This window comes from Tarenaya hassleriana, unplaced genomic scaffold (genome assembly GCF_000463585.1).
Source record: "Tarenaya hassleriana unplaced genomic scaffold, ASM46358v1 Cleome4, whole genome shotgun sequence".
In the NCBI taxonomy this organism is placed as follows: domain Eukaryota; kingdom Viridiplantae; phylum Streptophyta; class Magnoliopsida; order Brassicales; family Cleomaceae; genus Tarenaya; species Tarenaya hassleriana.
The window spans coordinates 4,958,988-4,981,207 of NW_010966881.1; the positions used below are offsets into that span (position 1 = coordinate 4,958,988).

Below are 22,220 nucleotides of genomic sequence, written 5' to 3' on the forward strand. Positions count from 1 at the left end.
GCGCACTTGGCTTTTCATCGTGCCGCTCTTTCTATTACAACACGTAGTCAGTCTCTCTCTCGCTCTTCTTGACTTCTCCTTTCCCTTCCGCGAAATGTGGAGTAGAAATGGCATATCTTCTCCTCGATTGATACAGGCACTGTTTCTCTAGGGTTTTCTTTGATCTCCCGCGTGATCGCTGTCTCTGCCTCTGCTTCCTCTGCATGCGCGATTCTTGGGCGATGAAGCGCGATTTCGACGAAATCTCGGAGAACGAGTGGTCCCGGTACTCCTTCAACCCGTCACGAGTGCTCAAGCGGCCGCGGACGCCGAACAGGACGCGGCCAGCGAATCCGCCTCCTCCGATTGAATCTTTCTCGTTTAAGAGATCGGCGGTGGAAGAGGAGAACAGCAGCGGCGATTGCGTTGAAGTGCAGAACTTGGGAGACTCGGATTCGGAGGTGAAAAATGCAAAGAGAGAGGATTTTTTGTTGGAGGACGAGGAGGAAGAGGAGTTAGAGGTGGTGACCAGAGCTGGTCGCGCCGCTCGGCGGTTTGTTGTGGAAGACGAGGAGTTGAGCGATGACGGTTTCGATAACGAGATTGAGCTCAATTCCAGCGAGGACGAAGGGGAAGGAGGAGATAAAGATGAAGAAGGCGAAGATGACGTTGTGGGGAAGGCACTTCAGAAGTGCGCCAAAATCTCGGCGGATCTTCGGAAGGAGCTCTATGGTAGTTCTTCAGGGACTACAACTTGTGAAAGGTACTCTGAAGTGGAATCTTCTACGGTGCGGATTGTCACGCAGGTAATGGGATTTCCAATCCTCTATTGAAAGTTTCTTCTTTTTGTCCTGAGATTCTGCTTCAATGTGGAAAATTGGTCTTCTGCTCTTGCTACTTCGTTAATTTGTCTCTCTGCAAGGAGAGATCTTTGGTTATTTTGGCTCAGTTAAAAGGTTTCTACTCGTTTGTTGATTTAGTTCTTCTACTTGTCAAGTACTATTACTGCAAGAGTATAAGTTCGTGTTTTTTCTTTCATATCTTGATCTAGAATCTCTGATAGATTACTATACAATGTTTTCCAGACTGATATTGATAAAGCCTGCGGGAGTGAGGACTCTGATTTTCAGCCTGTACTCAAGCCATACCAGTTGGTTGGTGTTAATTTTCTTCTTCTTTTGTACAAGAAGGGTATTGGGGGAGGTACATATTTCTTTTTATAGATTTGATCTCATGGAGTTTAGCACCTATTTAGATTTTGAGTCTGAACATGGTTATAATTGGCCTTTCTTGCAGCAATTCTGGCCGATGAGATGGGTCTTGGGAAGACCATTCAGGTGCATTATGCTCTGTGTTTTTTTCTTGCGCCAGTGTCTTTGTTTGGTTATCACGCTAATGCTGCTGTCATTAACAGGCGATTACCTATCTGACCCTTCTAAAGCATTTGAATGATGACCCTGGCCCCCATTTGATTGTATGTCCTGCTTCTGTCTTGGAAAACTGGGAGAGAGAACTCAAAAAATGGTGTCCGGCGTTTTCTGTGCTCCAGTATCATGGGGCCGCTCGAGCAGCCTATTCTAGGGAATTAAGTGCTTTATCAAAGGCTGGAAAGCCGCCACCATTTAACGTTCTTCTTGTGTGTTATTCACTATTTGAACGTCATAGGTACAGCTTAAAGTAGTTTTGATGGGTTTTTCTTTGTGGCCTGAACATGTTACTCATAAACGATGGCTATTACAGCGAGCAGCAGAAAGATGACAGGAAAATACTGAAACGCTGGGGCTGGAGTTGTGTATTAATGGATGAAGCCCATGCTTTGAAGGATAAGAACAGTTATAGGTGGAAAAACTTGATGTCTGTGGCCAGAAAAGCAAACCAACGACTGATGCTGACAGGAACGCCTCTACAAAATGATTTGCATGTATTATTGATTCTTCTTCTTCTTCTTTTGCTCGCTATTTTACGACCTGTTGCTTGAGATATTATCTAATGTTCGAGGCACCTCTGTGTTTTTCTTTAGTTCTTAACTGTTAATGCTTCTTACTGGTGACATGGTCATCGACGCAGGAATTATGGTCACTGTTGGAGTTCATGTTACCTGATATCTTTTCGACCGAGGATATCGACTTGAAGAAGCTGTTGAATGCAGAAGATACCGAGTTAATTACTCGCATGAAATCTATCCTAGGTCCCTTCATCTTGAGGCGTTTAAAGTCCGATGTCATGCAGCAACTTGTTCCCAAGATACAACGGGTATGGAGATATATATCTATGTATCCAGTAGTTACAGGGCATAAACTTTGAAGCTGTAATTTCTCATCGTTTTTTTCTGGATCATTTCTGCCTCCTGAATGAAGCAAGGACAAACCAATGCAGGTTGAGTATGTAGCTATGAATAAGCAGCAGGAAGATGCATATAAAGAGGCAATAGAAGAATACCGTGCTGCTTCTCAATCACGACTTTCTAAGCTTTCTTCGAAACACTTGAATTCCATCGCAAAGGCCCTCCCAAAGCGTCAGATTTCAAATTATTTTACTCAATTTAGGAAGGTAATATGTTCTCCTCTTATTTCTAGTCTCATCACCAGTTTCATTTTTCATCAAGAACTGTCCAAAAATGGTCTTATCGATTCTTGATGTTTCAGATTGCAAATCATCCATTGTTAATTAGGCGAATATACAGTGATGAGGATGTAGTTCGCATAGCCAAGAAGTTACATCCGATTGGAGCATTTGGATTTGAGTGTTCCTTGGAAAGAGTAATCGACGAAATGAAGAGCTACAATGATTTCAGTATCCACCGGGTAAATCGTCTTGTCTCTTGCCTTGACAAGTTATGGTTTCAATAAACCGTTCTAATATCAGGATTCCGATGAACTACTCGTTCCAGCTCTTGTTCCAATTTGGTATTACCGATTCAAAAGGAACTCTATCAGAGGAACATGTTATGCTCTCAGCAAAATGCCGGGTATCCTCCGTTCGTCCTTATTCATGTCTCTAAAGTGCTTAATTGTCATTAAAATGGAAAAAAAATGGAATGGAATGTGAATAATGTTTTCAGGCATTGGCCGAAATACTAACGTCGCTGAAGAAAGACGGCCATCGTGCTCTGATATTTAGCCAGTGGACGTCAATGCTCGATATTCTAGAGTGGACTCTGGATGTTATTGGCATCACATACCGGAGGCTAGATGGAAGGTACAAATTAACTATATAGTATATACATATAACCAAAACATCTCTTCCGGGGAAGGAGGAGATAAAGATGAAGAAGGCGAAGATGACGTTGTGGGGAAGGCACTTCAGAAGTGCGCCAAAATCTCGGCGGATCTTCGGAAGGAGCTCTATGGTAGTTCTTCAGGGACTACAACTTGTGAAAGGTACTCTGAAGTGGAATCTTCTACGGTGCGGATTGTCACGCAGGTAATGGGATTTCCAATCCTCTATTGAAAGTTTCTTCTTTTTGTCCTGAGATTCTGCTTCAATGTGGAAAATTGGTCTTCTGCTCTTGCTACTTCGTTAATTTGTCTCTCTGCAAGGAGAGATCTTTGGTTATTTTGGCTCAGTTAAAAGGTTTCTACTCGTTTGTTGATTTAGTTCTTCTATTTGTGGTTGGCAGTACCCAAGTCACAGAAAGACAAACCATAGTGGACACTTTCAACAACGACACAACCATATTTGCGTGTCTGCTGTCTACAAGAGCTGGAGGACAGGGTCTGAACTTGACAGGAGCTGACACCGTCATCATTCACGACATGGATTTCAACCCGCAAATCGATCGACAAGCCGAAGATAGATGCCATCGCATTGGGCAGACAAAACCCGTCACCATCTACAGGTGAGTGACTTCAACCCGATGGGGTCTTTTATCGTCGGTCTTTTCTCTCAATCATGCGTTATATACCGATGTATCGATGCAGGCTGGTGACGAAGGGAACGGTGGACGAGAACATATACGAGATAGCGAAGCGGAAACTGGTCCTTGATGCGGCGGTTCTGGAGTCTGGCGTGGACGTGGATAACGACGGGGACACTCCTGAGAAAACTATGGGCGAAATTCTTTCTTCCCTTCTTATGGGGTAAAAAAGAATGTAATATTCGTTAGTTGGGAGGTAAGTAAAAATTCTGCAGTAAGTTTTTTTTTGGGTGGTCATGTATCATTAAGCAGCTCTAGGGGGGGAAACCAAACAAGAAGAGGAGAATGTTAGATTCATGAAGGGTGGGGACATAACCAAATGAAACCGAAGCAAATTAATGCCTAACTAAGATTATACGTCTCAAAGTATCTGTTTTGGTCTGATCAGAAATCCAAATGTCATGGACGCATTGTATATTTGTACATTAATTACCCTTTTGAACCGTTGTCAAAGATGATTATGCACCGTGTAACCAATAAAAACAGAATTATTTAGAACCTTAGCCGTGTGATGAATAGTTTACGATAAATTTATTTCATTACGTTTGTAATGGTTGATACTTTAGAAACATAGTTCTGATTATTGAAACCGAACCGAGCCCACCCCTAGTCTCGGTCTACAAAAACGCTGCGTTTTGACGATTCATTCCCTCTGTTACATCGCGAAACGCAGAGGAATTTGAGCTTCTCCATCTAAGCCATGGCAGAGGAGCGAGACGATCTAGCGGAATCGCTTTATGTTCTGTTTACGAACGTCTCGTCAATGGTGGAATCTGATATTCAGGTGAACAACCGGAACCGGAGATCATAATTTCTTGTCTACCAATTTCACCTTCATTGATCTGAAATCAAAATGTTCTTCTCTCGTCGTGAACCTCGTTAGGGAACGAACAATCTGCTCGATCTAGCGGAGCAGATGCATCTGAGAGTTTCGGCGGAGTGCAATGACTTCGGCGATGTCGCGGCGGGGCTTAGGGTCTCCGATGAGAAGATGAAATCCAAAACCGGAATACGTCCGGCAGATTTGAAGCCATCGAGAAACAGGTGACGGTTTTCGAGGCGGTTATCTCCGTTCTCGGTCGACACGCCTCGTTGCTCGATTCCAAAATCCGATCTTCGTATCAACGTCAGCATCGTCACGATCAGCAGCCGCAAAATCGTACATCGCCGCCGTGACAAGCAGGCACTCATCTTCGATCGCCATTCCAATGGTTTCCCCAGTTTATTCATGGAAAAATTTCCGCGTTTACGCTACTTCCCATTGTAATACAATCATCTCACTGGTTTAGCCCTCTACTTCTTTCTGGTTTTGTTTGCCACAAAGATTTAAGACTCGCGCGATCACAAATTCGCGCTCTGAAAATCTAGAATCCTATCGAACACGATTTGGGTTCCAAGATATCTGACTGTTATAGCACTAATCTTAATCTATACCGATTTCAGGTACCGAGGAGCGAAATCGAGAGATTTAAGTCGAGACTGCGACGCTGAGCCGAAGAAGAAGCAGAGCAGTCTTTGAAGAAGGGGGCGGAGCAAGAGGAAACTGCTTCGCTGGTTTCGCTGACTGATGAACCGTTGCTTCTTCGTGAAGATGGAAGACGATGATTCAATGAGAGCGACAGAGATAACTCACAGTCTGAGCATTCTTCTTCTTCATCATCATCATCATCTTCCCGCCAGGTACTTTCCCAGTTGTTCTTCTCATTTTCTGGGCCCTCAACCTAAAGATTCATGTAAAGGAAGTGTTGGCGTAAAGTTCCAAGTTTCAAACAAGAACAAAAAAGGTTCCACTATCAGTGGATTATGAATAAGGAAAAGCGTGTATACCAGGAATCAGATACTTTGATTAACCCAAAGTTAAGAACTTTATATATATTCATACATATATACATGTATATATATAGTCGGAGCTTAATAGCTTAATATTAGCCATGCAGTTCTTGTAATTAATTATGGCTATGAACTTCTTCAATGTGATTAATGTGTATATATACCTTGAGAAGATGGGGATGAAATATGATGGAATGGGGCATTGTCATGTTCATGCGAAGCTCATTATCATCTTCTTCTGAAGCCGAAACGCTAATCCTCTTCTCTGCTCTTCCTCTGCTCCTAAGTGGGACAATTCATTTCAAGTGCAGATCGATTTGTTATGATGTCTTTGCCAATTAAATTAAATTAAATGAATTTATCAGAAACACACTAGAATAGCAACTTTTTAATTAAATAAAAAAGAAAAATGAAAGTTCATGTAATTTTTTACCTTTAAAAACTTAGTTTTTTTTTTAAACGTTTGAAAGTCGCAACAAAGAGGATGTAATTACCAATTTGGATAAAAGGGCAATAATAGTGTACCCAAACGATGGCAATTTACATGATACAAATGCCAATAATGTAGTTTATGATGAAATAATATAATATCGGGTGAGAAGGAAAAATAAGAAATCCGAGGAATTGAATTAACCTAGGAGTTGGATGTTGAGAAAGAGAAGGTTTAGGAGCCAAGTGGCGATCTTTCCTTGTGTGCACAGACATATCGTCGTGTTCCTCGCCACTGTCTTGTCTTCTCCTTAGTGAAGAATTCCCCTCTGTCCAAAAAAAAAAAAAACATTAAAGACAAATTTACATATATAACCGATTGATAAAGATAAATTATACATTTAAATTTGTTAACATTACAGAAAAATAATGCTCCAAAATCATTTGGGTTAATATACATAATAATGTTATATTGTGCTTTAAGCTTTAAGAACCACAACCTTGTTTCCCCGAAGCGAGTCTAGGCCCTCTATACATCTGAGACAATTAAAAGAAAATGTTATATTATATATATATATATATATATATATATCTTCAAATCAATTGAAATTAAGAAAATGTTGGGAATTATAACAAGAGAGAGACCTGGAGATGGCTCTTGACGTGTGAAATGGTCAGTCCCTTCACATCCATCATTCTAAGCACAAGCTTCGGAGTTGCTTCTGTTTCATTCACTCCAATAAGAAAAGGTTCAAACTTTACACTTTTCAACAGAAAAAGATTGAAACTTTTTTTTGTCATTGAGATGATTATTAGTCATCACGATGATGATTGATGATGATGATGATGGAGAGAGAGACATACTGTGTTGTCCGCCGAGCAAATCAACGGCGTTAACGAAGCAACGGTGAAGCTCCGGCGTCCATTTCAGGCGAGGCGCCGGCGACCGTACGTACTGTCTCACTCCGTTACCGTTAACGTTAGTACTCTTCCCACATCTAGCCATCTTGTGTGTATATACGATGATTTTCCGACCAAAAAGCTTCTGTTTTCTTCAATAATAACAAAAAAGTTTTTTTTTTTCAAAGTCTGCAAAGGAAGATGGTGAAGAATAAGAATGCAGAGATGATTCGCCTTCGAGAAAATTTTCTGCTTTGCTTTTTGCCCTTTCCAAAAGATGGCTCTCCTTTTTCCATCTATTCCTTTTGTCTCTTTTTTACATATACATGCTTCTCCACGAATCAATATATATGTACATATATGCATGTGTATATATGTACACAATGTCTATACAATGCTATTAATTTATTTTATTGCTAAATAAAAATCAAACAATGTATTCGATAACTCAAACATTGGCTAAGATTCATGCATTTGATAGATAAAATAAAATTTGTAAAATATTTACACATTTGGATATGAAAAAGTTGCTTAAAATATTCTATCCAAATTTCAATATATTAATTCGAATTTTGATACATACATATATATATATATGCTTCTTGTACAGAATGTAATGTTTGCTTGTGCATTTGAAATAGCTCTCCAACTGCCATGCTTTGACCTTGGGAGCCATTGTATTCCAAATTTCCCTTCGAGGGTTGTGAATTATTCACTTTATGCTTCTATAAATTCACATGTTCCAATGGTCCAATTTATTACTCTCGTATGTTTTCGGACCACCCTTTTGACTTCTATGCCCTAATTATACTCATTCCTCCTCGCTTTTTCTTCTTAATATCAATAATGCATATGCTTTTATTCTTTCTTCTTCTTTTCACTATGGAAAATTCCCACCTTTACCTTCACTTGTTATAAGGATATTAATATTTCGGTATTGATTTGATAATTAAATTTATTGTTGTTGATGTATGTATGTATGTATGTATGTATGTATGTATGTATGTATGTATGTATGTATGTATGTATGTATGTATGTATGTATGTATGTATGTATGTATGTATGTATGTATGTATGTATGTATGTATGTATGTATGTATGTATGTATGTATGTATGTATGTATGTATGTATGTATGTATGTATGTATGTATGTATGTATGTATGTATGTATGTATGTATGTATGTATGTATGTATGTATGTATGTATGTATGTATGTATGTATGTATGTATGTATGTATGTATGTATGTATGTATGTATGTATGTATGTATGTATGTATGTATGCTGCGCCAAAACCATGTCGGTGTTGTTAGCATTGATCATCATATTTCTTTTGTTTTTATTTATACACACAATATAGTCAGATAAAAAAAGATTTAAATATCAATTATAATCCAATATAGTCTGATAAGTTATATATATATACATATATTCTATAATTTACTATATATATGATATGGAAAACTCTTAAATATCGGACGAAGTCATAGAATGATCCCGAGAAAACCACTTTGTCCACACGGAAAATATGCAACGTGGACCTTTTGTTACCCCCCACATGCATGGTGAGACCTAACATAACATCGAAAAATCTTTGTTGACAAATATCAATCTTATGCTTTGCCCATTTTATCATTTTCACTCCATCCACATCTATAAGATGGAATTTTGTGTAAAATTTCCAAAATCATTGGAGAAGAACTTGTATAGGATTTATGGGGGAAAATCCAGTATTTTATATATAGAAAAAAAACCCAAAATTTGCCAAAAATCACAATTAAAAATCATGTTCTTAGCGATCTATAACATACGAATGAAATATGGTTAATGCAAAGTTATGTAAATATCTCATTACATTAGTGTGAAAATAACGTCACATTAAATATAGTTAAATATTTCCCATATTACATATGTATCTAATGTAATATCACATTAAAATAAATAGTAGCCAATGATTTCCCCATGCATGGGTCCCTCAAACAAATGGATTGATTTCAATCATTATATTCCACATCAACATGCACCAATGGAGAAAAACACCTAGAGATCAATGGAGACAAAGGAATAGGAATTTGATTCAAAAGCGATTTAATAATAGATTGTGACATCAAAGAAAATTAAACACGCGGAAATCATATAATATATATAAAATAATATAAACAATTATCTTGAAAAAGTTCTGAGGCGGTAGGACCGAACAACCTTTGACTTTATCCCCTTAAAGGTTGGAATTAGGTTTTCAAACAGATCCCGTCATCATTTTGAATTACGCAAAATCTAAACAAGACTATGAATGTATATATTAACCAAAAAAAATCCAATCATTTGCTCATGTGTTTTATCATACAATTCAACGCATCTGGTGAGCCTAGGATCACATATTTACATACAATTATATACCCATTTCATAATCCCAATTATGAGATAATAGCCAGTCCATGAGAGGCCTGCAAGAGCACATTACCTAAAAGCACTGAGCTTTGTCTGAAACTGAAACAGTAAACACTCTTATCTTCATATGGATTTAGCAACCACTAGCTAGTTTCCACCAAGACAGCATTTCAACAAAGAACAGAACAGAAAAACCCTTTACCAGCCAAAACACAGAATGCTTACATCCAACTGCCATTTTCTTGAGATAAACTCTGCAAAACCTTTGCAAGATGTGTGACATAATCCCGGGTATACACTCTCATGTGGTTTGTGGAATTATATTGTCGATGGGTTTTGTTTATTTCTGTAAACAAGATTTGAGTTGAAAAAACGGGAGGAAAAGTATAAAAAAAAAAAAGAATTCTTGAACACGCATCTGATGAAAGAGTACCGACAATTTTATCATCACTAGCAGCAAGAAAGACGCAAAAGCTCCAGAGCTCAAGTGTTTCCTGCCCAGAAATTCCAGAGCGAGAGTTAGGACAGAACAAAAACTGGGTGAAACCAATCATGACACCTAGTGAAATTCAGGCCAACACTATACACACAGAATGAAAACACACACAAAAATTATCACAGAAGCTTATTTTTTTATTATATGTGCATTGTATTTGTACATGGCAATCCAACATCAAGAGGTGAGGAAGTCTCAATGGCAGGTGAGAAGAGAAAGGGGAGAGGAGAGCCATCAGAGAATTTTTCTCCATCAACAGGCTGTGTAAATATTGTATCCCATATACATTCCACATATTCATCATTACATCCACATTGAAGAGTCTTCCACTCGAGGTTAGCAGCCGATGATCAAACAAGCAAAATACCCAGAATGTGTCAGTGCAAGTGATTCTATTCTACGCTTTCTAAACATCTATTCAGACCGAACCAAAAAAACAGATGTATGGAGTGAGGACTCACTCAGGATAGTTTTTGGAACAACCTTCTTTCTTGTCTCGGTTGAAAGCATTTAGCAGGAGTTTGATCTTTGATGACGATTACAAAGCTCACACAATCACAAAACCAGCAACTCTAGTTGAAGCCTTAAAGATTGAGTTTTTCAGTGCCAAAATGTGAGAACACAAGTTAAAACGTGGCGTGGCATGGCATGGCTACTGGTTAATACCATGATTATAAAGCTCTTTTTATTCAAATTTTCAATGTCAACAACGACGAAACTGCACAAGCACTAAGAAACACCAAGAGTGACAGAAAACTCAATTAAACGAGCGGGGAATACGAAGCGAAAGGATTTGATCTAAACGGAAAGAGATTCAAGATGCATGTTGGTGTTACTAAGCTAAATGGTCGGGTAGTTCCTATGACAGGGAAACTTCAGCTCAGGAAACAAACGTTAGACCCTCAGCTCCTTTCTAAGACAAGACGAGAATGGTAAACAAGAGAGCAAAATATTGGACCGTCCGCATTGTGTAATACATTTAAAGGAAAAAGATGCCCAATCAGAATTTAACCCTTCACAATGAGCCACCCATCAAAATGGCTCACAATTTCATCAATTCGTAATCGTAACCGAAACCTAAATTAGATACGACAAAGAAACGCATTCAATCCAGTCAACGACCCGCAAAACAACCGATTTTGGCAATCTCCAGCTAAATTAAAACCCCAAATCCAAAAGCGTGAGAGCGTAACACTCACCCGGAAAACCAGAAACCGCCGCTCGGAGGCTGAATCTAGGCATTAGCGGTTTTCGCCACGAGAGGAACGCCACTTCCTTGGAGGTTATGCTGCTTGGATTGTTCCTCGCGGATCTTCTGCATCGCGAGCATCCTCTCCATGACGAGCTCGTACTCGCACTTCTCGTAGGAGTGCCGCTCGTCCTCGCACTTCCATGGAAGGTAGAACTCGGCCTGGCGACACTTGTTGAGCGGGATCAGGAGATGAGCGCACTGATCTCTATAGGAGAGTGGGACCTTGGCCTCCACCATCTCCGCCTGCGTAGCGATCATCTTCTTCGATGAACCTGGAACCTCCATTGTCGTTTGCTCCCAATCAATCGAACCCCCCAAAATCCAGTACGCCTTGCCCCTTTTTTCTGGTCTCCTCGGCTTCGTATCGTTGAAGCACTGGACCTACCTATCGCATTAGCCAGCGTTTCAAGTAAGATTCCATCATATGGGCCCATTTAGGATTTCAATATGGGCCTACTTTGGAGCCCATTTAATATTGTCCATATCTCTCGCCTAAAAATCTAAAAAACCATGAATTCTAAATAAATAAACTTTTTCGATATAAAAAAATATCCTATATAAATAAATAAACTTTCTCACTTCTAAACAAATACACAAACTTTATCAACACTTTATCATAACGCTAAACGTTAGTCAACTAAGATTCAATCAGACGTTAAATGCTAACATAGCGTATCAGCAAAATATACATATACATGTCCATAGTATAAAATAGAATATTGTTTAAAGTGTACAGTTTTTGGGCGATATTTCATTTAAAAAAAAAACAAAGAAAAATAAACCCTTTGTGTTCGTTTGATATAATACAGAAGCTTCGAACGTAAACCAAACGAAAAAAAACGACTACAGAGATTGCAAAATTCACAGACTTTGGTATGGTGGGAACAACAAAGAAGAAGAAGAGGAGAAACCCTAAGAAGACTTCTTCTGCTTGTACTTGACGGAGGAGAAGACGTAAATGGCCATGTTGAGGAGGCTGAGACCGGCCAGAAGCCAGAAGAAGTAATCGAGATGGCCCTTGTTGAGGTTGTCCGAAATCCATCCTTCCTTCCCTCCCCTCGTCGTCAAATACGTCACCACCGTCAGTATCAGCGAGCTCAGGTAATTCCCCAGCGCCGTCGTCAGAAGCGCCAGCGCACTGCACAGGCTTCTCATCGCGTCCGGTGACTGGTCGTAGAAAAACTCCAGCTGCCCGATGAAGAAAAACACCTCCGCCGCCCCAAGTATGAAGTACTGCGGGATCTGCCAGAACACGCTCATCGGCACGGCAGCCCCTGACTCCACCAGACCGTACTCTCGGGCCAGGTGGAGCCGGACAATCTCGACTACGGCTGCAGCCGCCCCGCCCACGATCTGATAATTATCAAAAAACAGAGAGCGAACCTCCACAAGGCTATCATCGAGGAGAGCCCTTTCTTCTTCGATGGAACCCATCGTATCTCGACTACGGCTGCAGCCGCCATGCACAGGACTGAGATGAAGAGGCCGATCCCCATGCGCTGGAGCTCGGTAAATCCCTTTCCCACGCCTGTGAACTTCCGAGCCAAGGGCACAATGACGCGGTCGTAGAGCGGGACCCACACGATCACGCTGGCTGTGTCGAATGTCCCCAGAGTGGCAGGAGGGAGCTCGAAGGAACCAATCTTGCAGTTCATGGATCTTCCTTGTTGGACGAACATGGTGGACATCTGGGCATAGACGGCTGAGAACAGGATACCAGATGCCCAGATGGGAAACATACGGATCAGAATCTTGAGTTCTTCAACCTGCGTCACCGTGCATAGCCTCCAAGGGTTGGAAAAGTCGCCGGATTTTACTTCGTCCTCTGACAGGACAGCCGCTTTGTCTAGACACCTGAACCGTTACGAATACACGGTGTTATTTTCCGACAGAAAGTTCCGATTTTTACGTAAGCCGAATTTCAGAACAACAAAGGGACAAACAGATGTTACTTGTAATCCTCTGTGTGCTCGATTTTCCGACTTCCAGCAATGGCAGAGTTCTTGTCTTGTGTTTCATAAAGAAGCGAGTTGTCTTCAGGGACATTGAGATTCAACTTATGGAACGAGGCAACAAGGACCTGACAAACCCTTGTGATTGGGCTCCCTCCCGGTTTCTGGAACCTATAAAGCCGAGTCCCGAAAAAGAAACTAACGATAGCGAGACCCATGAAAACAGTGGGTATCCCGAAGCCCAGGCCCCACCCGCAATTCTCCTGAATCCACACTAGAAGACTTGATGACACGAGCGCACCAATATTGATGGAGAAGTAAAACCAGTTAAAGAAAGAAGCCTTTTTGACACGTTCACGTGAGTCAGTGTCATCAAACTGGTCTGCACCAAAAGATGAGACGCATGGTTTGATGCCTCCTGTGCCAAGGGCTATCAGGTAAAGCCCGAAAAAGAACACTGCGTATTGAGCTGACGTGGCAGGAGGGCACAGGGCACCGACACATTCGGCTGGCTTCAAGGCCGGAACTGAGGCTGAGAGCGTCAGTGCAGCCATTCCCTGACGAAATATAACCACTATATCAACAAGACACAAGGAAGTAGGAACGACTGGTAATGCCTTATGATGCAATAAAAAGACAACCTATGAAATCAGTAATCTAATGCAGTTAAAACTTCTCCTGAACTACCTTGACCTAAATCAATTGTACAGCAAGCCTATGAGACATCTCTCTAGCGAAGTCATGGCAGTAAGTAGAGTTTATAACGGCTGCTTACAACGAAGTAGATCGCGGAGAAACAACCGATGGTCCAGTATCTCCCCCAGTAAGCATCGGCTAAGATGGCTCCGATGAGAGGGGTGATGTAGCACGTTCCCTGCCATGTCGTGACGTTCCTAGCCGCAGAAACGTTGCCCTCGTGCAATTTAAAGGTGAGGTAAGTGATAAGATTGCCGGCGATACCATAGTAAGCTAACCGCTCACAACACTCGTTGCCTGCTCATGTGGATCGTGAAATACAGGTTAATGACAAATGAACAATGAGGAAAGGCTGAAGCAAATGTGAACCAAGAACGAGTGTTTACCCAGAATAAATGGGCAAGCTTTCCAATTCCCAGTTTTCTGCTTCAGTGGAGGGTTTCCATTGATGTCAACAGAACCATCTTCAGCATACAATTTGGGTTGGTCCTGAAAAATTCAGAGATTTATTGAGCATAAGACTAAAAAGAGAGATAGAAGAACACATTTTCCACGAGATTAGCCCCAGGCGGCTTGAATCGGAGAGAAACAACTCCTGAAATCAAGCAAGATTTAAGGGCTCGGATAGGTGTGTCAAGCTGCTTTGACTTCCTAATGAAAATCGATACATTTCACGACGAGATAAGAAAAGCTAACTCATGAAGTTCTGCTAAGAAAGCCATTTCAGACATGACTGACTATGGAGAAGTATAATCGAAGAGAGAAAATTCAATACCCATAACAAGAAACTTGTGAAATTCAAGGAATTCAGAGAACGATGAAGAACTTCGAGATAAACCGCAATTACCCAGAAATCGCAGACAGCGTAAGAACAAGTTTCGAACAAAATTACGAGTTTGGCAAATTTAGCCGAGGAAGAGAACTATTGACTCTGAAATACTTCAACGACACGAAACCCCGAGAATAGTAACCAGACAGCCAAGAACAGATACCCATCACGAAACCCCGAGAATAGCAACCAGACAGCCAAGAACAGCTACCCATCACGAAACCCTAAGATACGAAATCGCAACTCGCAAAGCAAGTTGTTGATCGGATTCAAAATTACACAAAAGCATCTGATAATTATCAAAAAACAGAGAGCGAACCTCCACAAGGCTATCATCGAGGAGAGCCCTTTCTTCTTCGATGGAACCCATCGTTCCCTTCAGCGGGTATGGTCACCGTTTGGAGCAAACCGATTTAAAGACGACGAAACAATGAGGCGTTGGAATGCGTGACGGATGGGAAATCCAAACTGACGAAACTACAAAGTAATATTTTAAGGAATGGTTTTTGTCACTTTCCAAGTCTGATGTCGTATTATTCTAAACAAAAATTAAAAGAAAATGGAATTTATGGATTTGTGTTTATTCGTAGCTTTACTTTAATTTATAACAGCATAATCCCTTCAAAGAAAACTAAAAAAAATAATTAATAAATAAAGACGGGTTAACAAGAAAAAAGCTGGCTGGTTGGTTGGTAAGAGCAGCCGCACATGCACACCACGTGCTTCAGATTCAGTTTGGAATGTTGTAAGTAAGAAGCCCAAACGAAACTTATTCGGCCCATTGGGCCATAACCCACCCAATAAAAGGTAAATAATGGATGAAAGAAGGTGAAGACTGAAGCATAACTAACAAGTAACAAGATTCTCTTTCAATGTGTTGTAACATGAGTTACCACATAGTTTACAACAAATTTTAAAAAATAGTGTATGATGATGAATCCAAAGGACAAAGCCATCCAAATGTTGTACCAAAATCGTAATATTTCAATGCTTCGAGGGCTTTCCTCGTGAGAACTCACCTGATTCTGTTCAATGTTTTTGTCTCTGCTGTCCTGACCCGACCACCATCTCTGCATCAAGACGTGAACTCTCCTTCTCGAAGAAGTCGAATTCTTGCAGAAGCTTCGCGAGCTTTGTGGCGTTATCTTCCCTTATATGTGGAGGGACCTTCTCTTCATATCCTGACACGCTCATCATCTTCTTCAACTTCTCTGTTTGCCTGATGAAACCATTTAAAAACAAAAACAAGATGAGGACGGGAATTTTATCACAATCTGCAGATCATATCGAATCGATTTCTCTCAAAGTTTCTATTTTTCGGGTCAATTTTTACTTTTGAATCTCGTCGATCTTGTTTCTGATCTTTTCGCGTTCAGCTTCTGCATTGATGGCTCCATCGACTTTGAGATACACCTTCAGGTTCTCGCTCACCGTCTCTACTGCAGATCCAGCCGGTGCTGCCGTGTGTTCTCCCTTTAACATAACCTGTTAGAGAGTTTTATATACAAATTAGTAACCAATGGGATAAGAGATTTAAAAAAACATGAGAAAGAAAAAGGAACTCATCCATTTCAGACACCTCTAAGGATGATAAGTTTGCGAGGGTTCTGATCTCCAACTCGTGGGATTTCACAATTTCTGACGTTGAGTCGTTTTCGCATAGAGCAAAGGCTGGTAATCTGCGAAAGAGTTGAAGGAGAAAACAAAACTGTTACCCCGAAATATATTTGTAATTTGAAAGTCAGGGTCTTAGACAAAACGAGGTTGTGGTTGCATCGTATAGTATTAGTCTGACCTTTCATTCTTCTGTTTCTCCAGCAGCTCTGCCCTGAGCGCTCTAAGAGATTTCACACTTGACAGAACGATGTCCATTTCAGTTTCCACGGTTTCATTCGTCCAGCTCTGCATCAGGTCAGGAAAAAAAAGAAGAGAAAAGATTATATACCGAATAAAACGGTTAATTACAATAAATCACTAAAAGATCTTCATACCTCCGTAACAGATGGGTAATCACAGATCATGATAGATGCCGCCCTTTGATAATCTTTGGGAGAGGGCAATCGTTGCCATAATTCTTCAGTAACAAAAGGCATAAAGGGGTGGAGCAGTCTTAAACCAGTCTCCAAACAGACCCAAAGAGCATGTTGTGCATGAGCCCTCTCTGAAGCAAAAGCCGGGCTGTCACCAGTAAAGTAAGGCTTGATTGCCTCGATATATACATCACAAAACTGGTATTGCCACCAAGCATACACCGTGTTGGCTGCATCTGAGAACTCGTAAGCATTCAAGGATTCCACCGTCTTTGATATCGCCTTGTTCAGGACAGAAAGAATCCACTTGCAACTGAATGGCATAGCTTCGGGGTTTAGATTCAACGGAGGGGTGTAACCCTCGCCAAGCTTCATCATTGCAAATCTGACGGCATTCCACAGTTTGTTACACCATTGACGGTAACCAACCACTCGTAGGATATCCAAATTTATTTTATCAGACTAGAAGGGAAAAAAAACGAAATAGAAGCAATTAGTTTAAGGTGCAAATATCACGGTAGAAAACGCAGTACATAGGCATGGATGGATGGATGGATGGATGTACAGTACCTGAGCTGTGTAAGAGACAAGTGCAAATCGGAGAGCATCGGCACCACATTCAGGGATACCGTTCGGAAAATCCTTCATTTGCCCTTCTTTGGCAACAACCAGCTCCTTTGGATCCAAGTTACCCCCTTCTAGTCTCTTATGAAGGCCCTCTAGCGTTATCCCGTTTATTACTTCAAGAGGATCGATGACATTTCCAAGAGATTTTGACATCTTACGCCCATGTGCATCACGTATCATAGGATGCAAATAAACCTGCACTAGAGGAAAAACATTTAATGGCATTGAAGTATTAGCAACAAAGCAAAGAACTCTAGGGAGGTTTTTTTCCTTTTTTAACTAAAAGAAATTCAACACACCTTGCTGAACGGAACATCACCTCCTAATTTCATCCCTAGCATAACCATACGAGCAACCCAGAAAAAGAGAATGTCATGTCCAGTTTCAAGAACAGATGTTGGATAGAACGCCTTGAAGTCATCAGTTTCATCGGGCCATCCCAAAACAGATAACGGGAAGAGTCCAGAGGAAAACCATGTATCGAGCACATCAGGATCTTGAGACAGCTTAAACTTCTTCCCAGTAAATTTAAGAGCAGCCTCCTTTCTGGCATCTTCTTCGTTTCTAGCAACAACCCAATGGTCATTGTATGCACCGAGTTCCTTCAGCTGATCATCCTCTAGGGTGGCATACCAAGCTGGAATTCTGTGGCCCCACCAAAGCTGTCTCGAAACGCACCAGTCACGTATGTTTTCAAGCCATCTGTAAGACCCCATTATAAAACTCTTGTTAAACAGCTAGATAAGTATACACCTAGAATGTGGCATGGAATAGACAAAAGAAAGAACCTTTTCCATTCCGCTGTGTATTGCTTTGGAATAAACTCAAGCCTCTTGTTTTCATCATTTATAGCAGCATCGAGAGCCTCCTTTCCCATCATGCCGCAATTGACATACCATTGAGGCTTTATCATGGGCTCAATGACATCATTGGTTCTCGAGCAAAGTCCAAGCCTCATTTCGTTGTTTTTAGCACCTCTGTACAGCCCCTGCATACAGAATATTTCACAAAATTCCATTCAATAAGACAATAAAATACAGATGATGACCCTATTTTATGACAAAATCTTCGGAAGATTACATAACACCTTCTTTTGTAGAGCTTCGACAACAGCCTCGCGAGCTCCGAAGCGTGGCACCCCTGTGAACTCGGGCCCACCATTGCTATTGATCTTTCCGTCATCAGTGAATATGTTTATAAATTCCAGATTATGGCGCTTTCCAACCTCAAAGTCATTGGGGTCATGAGCAGGCGTAATCTACAAGAAAGGAACCAAATAAGGCCAACACGGCACACTAACTAAAAAGGGTAGGAATGTAGCATTCGTAAACATAGAATAGAATTAGCTCATACCTTAACACAACCAGTACCAAATTCTGGATCAACAAGTATTGCATCACAAATAATTGGTAGCTTTCTTCCATTAAATGGGTGAATAGCAAACTTTCCATGAAGATGCTTGTACCTTGCATCATTTGGATGAATAGCAATGGCAGTATCACCAAGCATTGTTTCAACCCTGGTAGTAGCTACAACAACCTCACCCAAGCCACCTTCCAAAGGGTAAGCAAAAGATGTAAGAACACCAAATTCCACCGGCTTATCATAGCCAGGGACTTTAAGCAGAGTTCTTTCCTTGATGTCGATGTAATCAACCTACACAAGCCAAGCAGACTCCACATTAAAAAGATGTGATCCAATAATCATAGATATACCACGAACTGAGTTACCTCAATATCAGATATGGCTGTTCTCAGAACACAATCCCAATTAACAAGTCGAAGATCCCTGCAAAATCCATGAGATAGTTTAAAGTTAGATGTGCCTTTCTGTGGGAATAAAGTGTCTTAATTCTATATGCAACTAAGCAGAAAAGGTTGGAGGATTTTCCATTCCCAATTTTGTTTCATCCTTTTTTCTTGGACAAGTCTACAACCATGGTATAGTAAGTTGATAGCTAATATTTAAACAAGTCCCAACCTACCACTCACCTATATATAAGCCCTTCCTTGTATAATCTTACAAAGGCCTCTGTGACAGCCTTCGATCTTTGCTCGTCCATTGTAAAACACTTCACATTCAAAGATAGAAACTAGATCTGTAAGAAGGATAACATAGAGAAAAAAACTAAAGGAAACGACAGCCTACAAATAAAGATGTATAGTGGCACAATTAAAGGTTGCTTTAAGTTTTATCCAGTAAAGGAAGGATAGCTGAATGTTTACCTCACGGGACCAATCAAGAGAAGCTCCCAAACGACGTTGCTGTCCTAGAATTGTACCACCATACTCATTCTTCCACTTCCACACCTTTTTAATACCAATAAACAAAAATGAGAGACTTTTATTCAAAAAATACAAAACAAAAATGGAAATATAACTGTGATTCTTTGATTTTCGACTCACTTCTTTTACAAATTCTTCACGGCCAAGGTCATGCCTAGTCATACCCCTTTCACGCATAAGCTTTTTCTCAACCACGACCTACAACAAAACCTCAGAGATTCTTGTAACCAGGTTGCCATTAAAATAACAGAAATCCAAATAACTAGGAAGAAAAATCTGAAGGACGGCGTGAAAAAAGAAATTCTCCACGAGCATGCAGCAAAAAGAAGAATTCAATCAGATATGTGCGGTTAATGAAGATAAATAAATTGTTTAAAATAACACTAAAGTAGAATATGCAATAGGTTCAAGTCAAGTATACGCTAAAAGCAAATTGACAAACCAAAAGTGTTTAAACAATTGAACGGACCTGCGTAGCTATACCAGCATGATCAACCCCAGGCACCCACAAAGCATTATAACCAGACATTCTCTTCCAACGAATAATCGTATCCTGTATTAGCAAATAACAAGTCAGTGAGCTCAGGGTAGCAATAATTAAGCAAAAGAACAAAGAATATGCTAAAGAAACCTCTATTGCGGATGTTAATGCATGGCCAATATGCAGGGCTCCAGTAACATTTGGAGGAGGAAGAACCTGCCAATAGAAGTATGGAGATTAACGAAGTCTCGGAGAACTTGAAAGACTAGTATTAGTATAATGTCAAAATCACAATCACTAGATCTCCTCAAGAAATAATGGCGGAAAATTTCAGTAATCAAATAAACCATTATAAAAACTCTATATCCAGAACAGTAATAAATTCAAGAATCCAGCAGGGCCCATACAATAACAAAGGGTGGCTTGGAACTCTTAGAATCCGCCTTGTAAAAGCCAGATTTTTCCCACCATGCATACCATCTGACACAACCAACTAAGAAGTTTATTCAGGGAAACATATTATATTTGGAACAAAAGAGGATAACATCAAAATTTTACAAGAGGATAACAACAAACTTACGATTTTTCTACTGCAGCTGGACTATATTGTTTTGCCATCTGCACAGAGAGTCTTTTCCTCTCACCAAGTGGAGTTTCAGGGTCCGCAAAATCCTTGGGATTCTCATCTGAAGCATCCCGTTTCGCACTCTTCTTGGAGCTCTTTTTAGGGGCATTCGTACCATCTTTGGCTTGTTTTGCCTAGACAAGAAACATAGTCATGAAATTGTATCTGTAATTTAAAGGAAAAATTAAGGCAACAATATGTAAAATTGTAAATAAATATATGCAAGGAAGATATGAAATTCCTTAATGGAAATAGTCAGAGATTACCTTCAACTCTGCCTGCTTTGCTTTCTCCAAAGCTTTTTGCTTCTTCAACTCCTTTTCTCTAGCCTATAAGACGTTACACATAAACCTTCATAGAGTCAATGTACAGATGCCATATACGATATGTAATCATTTACTACTGGATACTAAGGCAATATGAACAACTAAGGACATTGACATTTGACATGAAACTTAAAACTTGAAACTAAGCTTATGCATCAAGCGTTCCAATTATAAGTCCATGGCAACTTCACAGGCCAATACTATTAGAAAAAGCTAAAATTCTTTCCTCCTACTTTCCTAATTCAATATGAAATGGTTGTATCTATATATACATCCCAACGTTCATTTCTCATTTTGGTCCAAATAGACAAAGCCATTTCAGCATGTCAGAGGTATAGCTCTATGGGACAATTGCCCGCCATAGCCAACAGAATCGCCATTCTGTATTTTTTTTTAAAGCATTCTCGTAGTTGGATTACGATTACGCGTGCGCATACGCTAATGTTCGAAAATCCAAACCTACCAAAAACGGACCTCATTCGGATCAAGTCCTATAAAGACTACGCATCTGCATTGATTCTAACCGGGAAATGACTGTTTTGGATAATAAGAAGAAAGAAGTCAAACCTTCTCTTCCTTCTTCTTCTTCCGCTCGAGGTCCTCCTCAGTCTCGATCTTCTTCTCCGGTTCCGACTGCGAATTCATAAGCAAAGCGAAAACAAAATCAAATGAAATATCGTTTCGGGAAAAAAAACAACGAGAAGAATCGCAAGAATCCGACAACAATTACGACGGCAAACAGTCGAACATTTCTTCTTGTACCATGATTACAGTGGAGTGAAACGAACGCGACAATAGATTTGTTAGAGGTGTAGATGCGAAGCTGGCTTGGCGACGAAATGTAGAAGGCGATAGAAGTAACGGCTTGGCCCTCCTGAGGAAGAACAGTGACATAGACAAAGCAAGCACCTAGGGTTGCTTGCGATGCCTCTCTCTTTCCTTTTTTTTTTTACGTATTAAAAAAATTAAAAAAAAAAACAGAGAAATCCGTTGAGAATAGATTTATGTTTTCGGGTCGTGTGCTAGTTTATTTTCCATTAAGCCCAATGGGCTATCTATGGCCTTACACATTAATTTCCATATAATTTGACTTACCAAATTATTATTTCTTTTAAATCGTAAAATACCAAACTGTAAATTGTAATTTAAAACATGCACAAAAAAATTAAAAAAA

General features: G+C 40.2%; 5 protein-coding genes and 1 pseudogene across 8 annotated transcripts; 2 read left to right on the forward strand and 4 right to left on the reverse strand.

Moving 5' to 3' along the window:
• The first annotated feature begins 31 nt into the window (after positions 1–31).
• LOC104824105 (protein CHROMATIN REMODELING 19) lies at positions 32–4,390 on the forward strand. Its single transcript, XM_010556056.1, has 12 exons — positions 32–785; positions 1,065–1,182; positions 1,276–1,316; positions 1,394–1,644; positions 1,720–1,900; positions 2,047–2,232; positions 2,356–2,529; positions 2,625–2,783; positions 2,870–2,947; positions 3,041–3,177; positions 3,599–3,817; positions 3,900–4,390. The coding sequence occupies exons 1-12, from the start codon at positions 204–206 to the stop codon at positions 4,060–4,062; spliced, it is 2,289 nt and encodes a 762-aa protein (XP_010554358.1). The 5' UTR covers positions 32–203; the 3' UTR covers positions 4,063–4,390.
• A 67-nt stretch (positions 4,391–4,457) lies between these two features.
• LOC104824104 lies at positions 4,458–5,085 on the forward strand (annotated as a pseudogene).
• Positions 5,086–5,094: 9 nt separating this feature from the next.
• On the reverse strand, positions 5,095–7,443 carry LOC104824103 (putative Myb family transcription factor At1g14600). Of its 3 annotated transcripts, none has more exons than XM_010556055.1 (6): positions 7,019–7,443; positions 6,800–6,876; positions 6,655–6,691; positions 6,360–6,483; positions 5,890–6,007; positions 5,095–5,616 (listed from the first exon to the last, which is right to left on the reverse strand). In XM_010556055.1, the coding sequence occupies exons 1-6, from the start codon at positions 7,158–7,160 to the stop codon at positions 5,335–5,337; spliced, it is 780 nt and encodes a 259-aa protein (XP_010554357.1). In that variant the 5' UTR covers positions 7,161–7,443; the 3' UTR covers positions 5,095–5,334. The 3 variants fall into 3 exon arrangements, with proteins under 3 accessions (XP_010554357.1, XP_010554356.1, XP_010554355.1); XM_010556054.2 differs by having other exon boundaries at positions 5,890–6,001; positions 6,800–6,888; positions 7,019–7,440; XM_010556053.2 differs by having other exon boundaries at positions 6,800–6,888; positions 7,019–7,440.
• Positions 7,444–9,625: 2,182 nt separating this feature from the next.
• On the reverse strand, positions 9,626–11,576 carry LOC104824108 (NADH dehydrogenase [ubiquinone] 1 beta subcomplex subunit 7-like). Its single transcript, XM_010556059.2, has 2 exons — positions 11,143–11,576; positions 9,626–9,941 (listed from the first exon to the last, which is right to left on the reverse strand). Exon 1 carries the CDS (start codon positions 11,478–11,480, stop codon positions 11,178–11,180), a length of 303 nt encoding a protein of 100 aa, XP_010554361.1. The 5' UTR covers positions 11,481–11,576; the 3' UTR covers positions 9,626–9,941; positions 11,143–11,177.
• Positions 11,577–11,914: 338 nt separating this feature from the next.
• LOC104824110 (protein NRT1/ PTR FAMILY 8.3) lies at positions 11,915–15,140 on the reverse strand. Of its 2 annotated transcripts, none has more exons than XM_010556062.2 (6): positions 14,992–15,140; positions 14,230–14,332; positions 13,923–14,140; positions 13,148–13,704; positions 12,668–13,049; positions 11,915–12,548 (listed from the first exon to the last, which is right to left on the reverse strand). In XM_010556062.2, exons 1-6 carry the CDS (start codon positions 15,040–15,042, stop codon positions 12,108–12,110), a joined length of 1,752 nt encoding a protein of 583 aa, XP_010554364.1. In that variant the 5' UTR covers positions 15,043–15,140; the 3' UTR covers positions 11,915–12,107. The 2 variants fall into 2 exon arrangements, with proteins under 2 accessions (XP_010554364.1, XP_010554363.1); XM_010556061.1 differs by having other exon boundaries at positions 11,915–12,515; positions 12,635–13,049; positions 14,992–15,138.
• Positions 15,141–15,501: 361 nt separating this feature from the next.
• Positions 15,502–21,992, reverse strand: LOC104824111 (valine--tRNA ligase, mitochondrial 1). The gene is made up of 21 exons (XM_010556063.2): positions 21,809–21,992; positions 21,614–21,679; positions 20,987–21,049; positions 20,676–20,854; positions 20,503–20,575; positions 20,246–20,311; positions 20,084–20,167; positions 19,735–19,812; positions 19,555–19,638; positions 19,321–19,400; positions 19,060–19,117; positions 18,683–18,985; positions 18,417–18,587; positions 18,118–18,317; positions 17,629–18,031; positions 17,273–17,524; positions 16,664–17,164; positions 16,468–16,574; positions 16,252–16,351; positions 16,006–16,157; positions 15,502–15,891 (listed from the first exon to the last, which is right to left on the reverse strand). Exons 1-21 carry the CDS (start codon positions 21,938–21,940, stop codon positions 15,702–15,704), a joined length of 3,342 nt encoding a protein of 1,113 aa, XP_010554365.1. The 5' UTR covers positions 21,941–21,992; the 3' UTR covers positions 15,502–15,701.
• Between the last annotated feature and the right edge of the window lie 228 nt (positions 21,993–22,220).

Bases quoted from the DNA above. Each gene is read 5' to 3' on its own strand.
- LOC104824103 (XM_010556053.2), bottom strand. From the start codon at position 7,160: ATGGCTAGATGTGGGAAGAGTACTAACGTTAACGGTAACGGAGTGAGA. The intron at 6,484-6,654 runs GTTGTGGTTCTT...TTTTTTGGACAG, and splicing joins ACTCGCTTCGGGGAAACAAG to AGGGGAATTCTTCACTAAGG. The intron at 6,008-6,359 runs GTTAATTCAATT...TGTCCCACTTAG, and splicing joins TCTCAACATCCAACTCCTAG to GAGCAGAGGAAGAGCAGAGA.
- LOC104824108 (XM_010556059.2), bottom strand. From the start codon at position 11,480: ATGGAGGTTCCAGGTTCATCGAAGAAGATGATCGCTACGCAGGCGGAG.
- LOC104824105 (XM_010556056.1), top strand. From the start codon at position 204: ATGCGCGATTCTTGGGCGATGAAGCGCGATTTCGACGAAATCTCGGAG. The intron at 2,233-2,355 runs GTATGGAGATAT...AAACCAATGCAG, and splicing joins TTGTTCCCAAGATACAACGG to GTTGAGTATGTAGCTATGAA. The intron at 2,784-2,869 runs GTAAATCGTCTT...TACTCGTTCCAG, and splicing joins ATGATTTCAGTATCCACCGG to CTCTTGTTCCAATTTGGTAT.
- LOC104824111 (XM_010556063.2), bottom strand. From the start codon at position 21,940: ATGTCACTGTTCTTCCTCAGGAGGGCCAAGCCGTTACTTCTATCGCCT. The intron at 20,576-20,675 runs GTAAGTTTGTTG...TGGTTGTGTCAG, and splicing joins CCAGCTGCAGTAGAAAAATC to ATGGTATGCATGGTGGGAAA. The intron at 15,892-16,005 runs GTAAAAATTGAC...TGGTTTCATCAG, and splicing joins AAGATCGACGAGATTCAAAA to GCAAACAGAGAAGTTGAAGA.
- LOC104824110 (XM_010556062.2), bottom strand. From the start codon at position 15,042: ATGGGTTCCATCGAAGAAGAAAGGGCTCTCCTCGATGATAGCCTTGTG. The intron at 13,705-13,922 runs GTAAGCAGCCGT...ATATTTCGTCAG, and splicing joins TCTCCGCGATCTACTTCGTT to GGAATGGCTGCACTGACGCT. The intron at 12,549-12,667 runs GTCCTGTGCATG...GATAATTATCAG, and splicing joins GGATCGGCCTCTTCATCTCA to ATCGTGGGCGGGGCGGCTGC.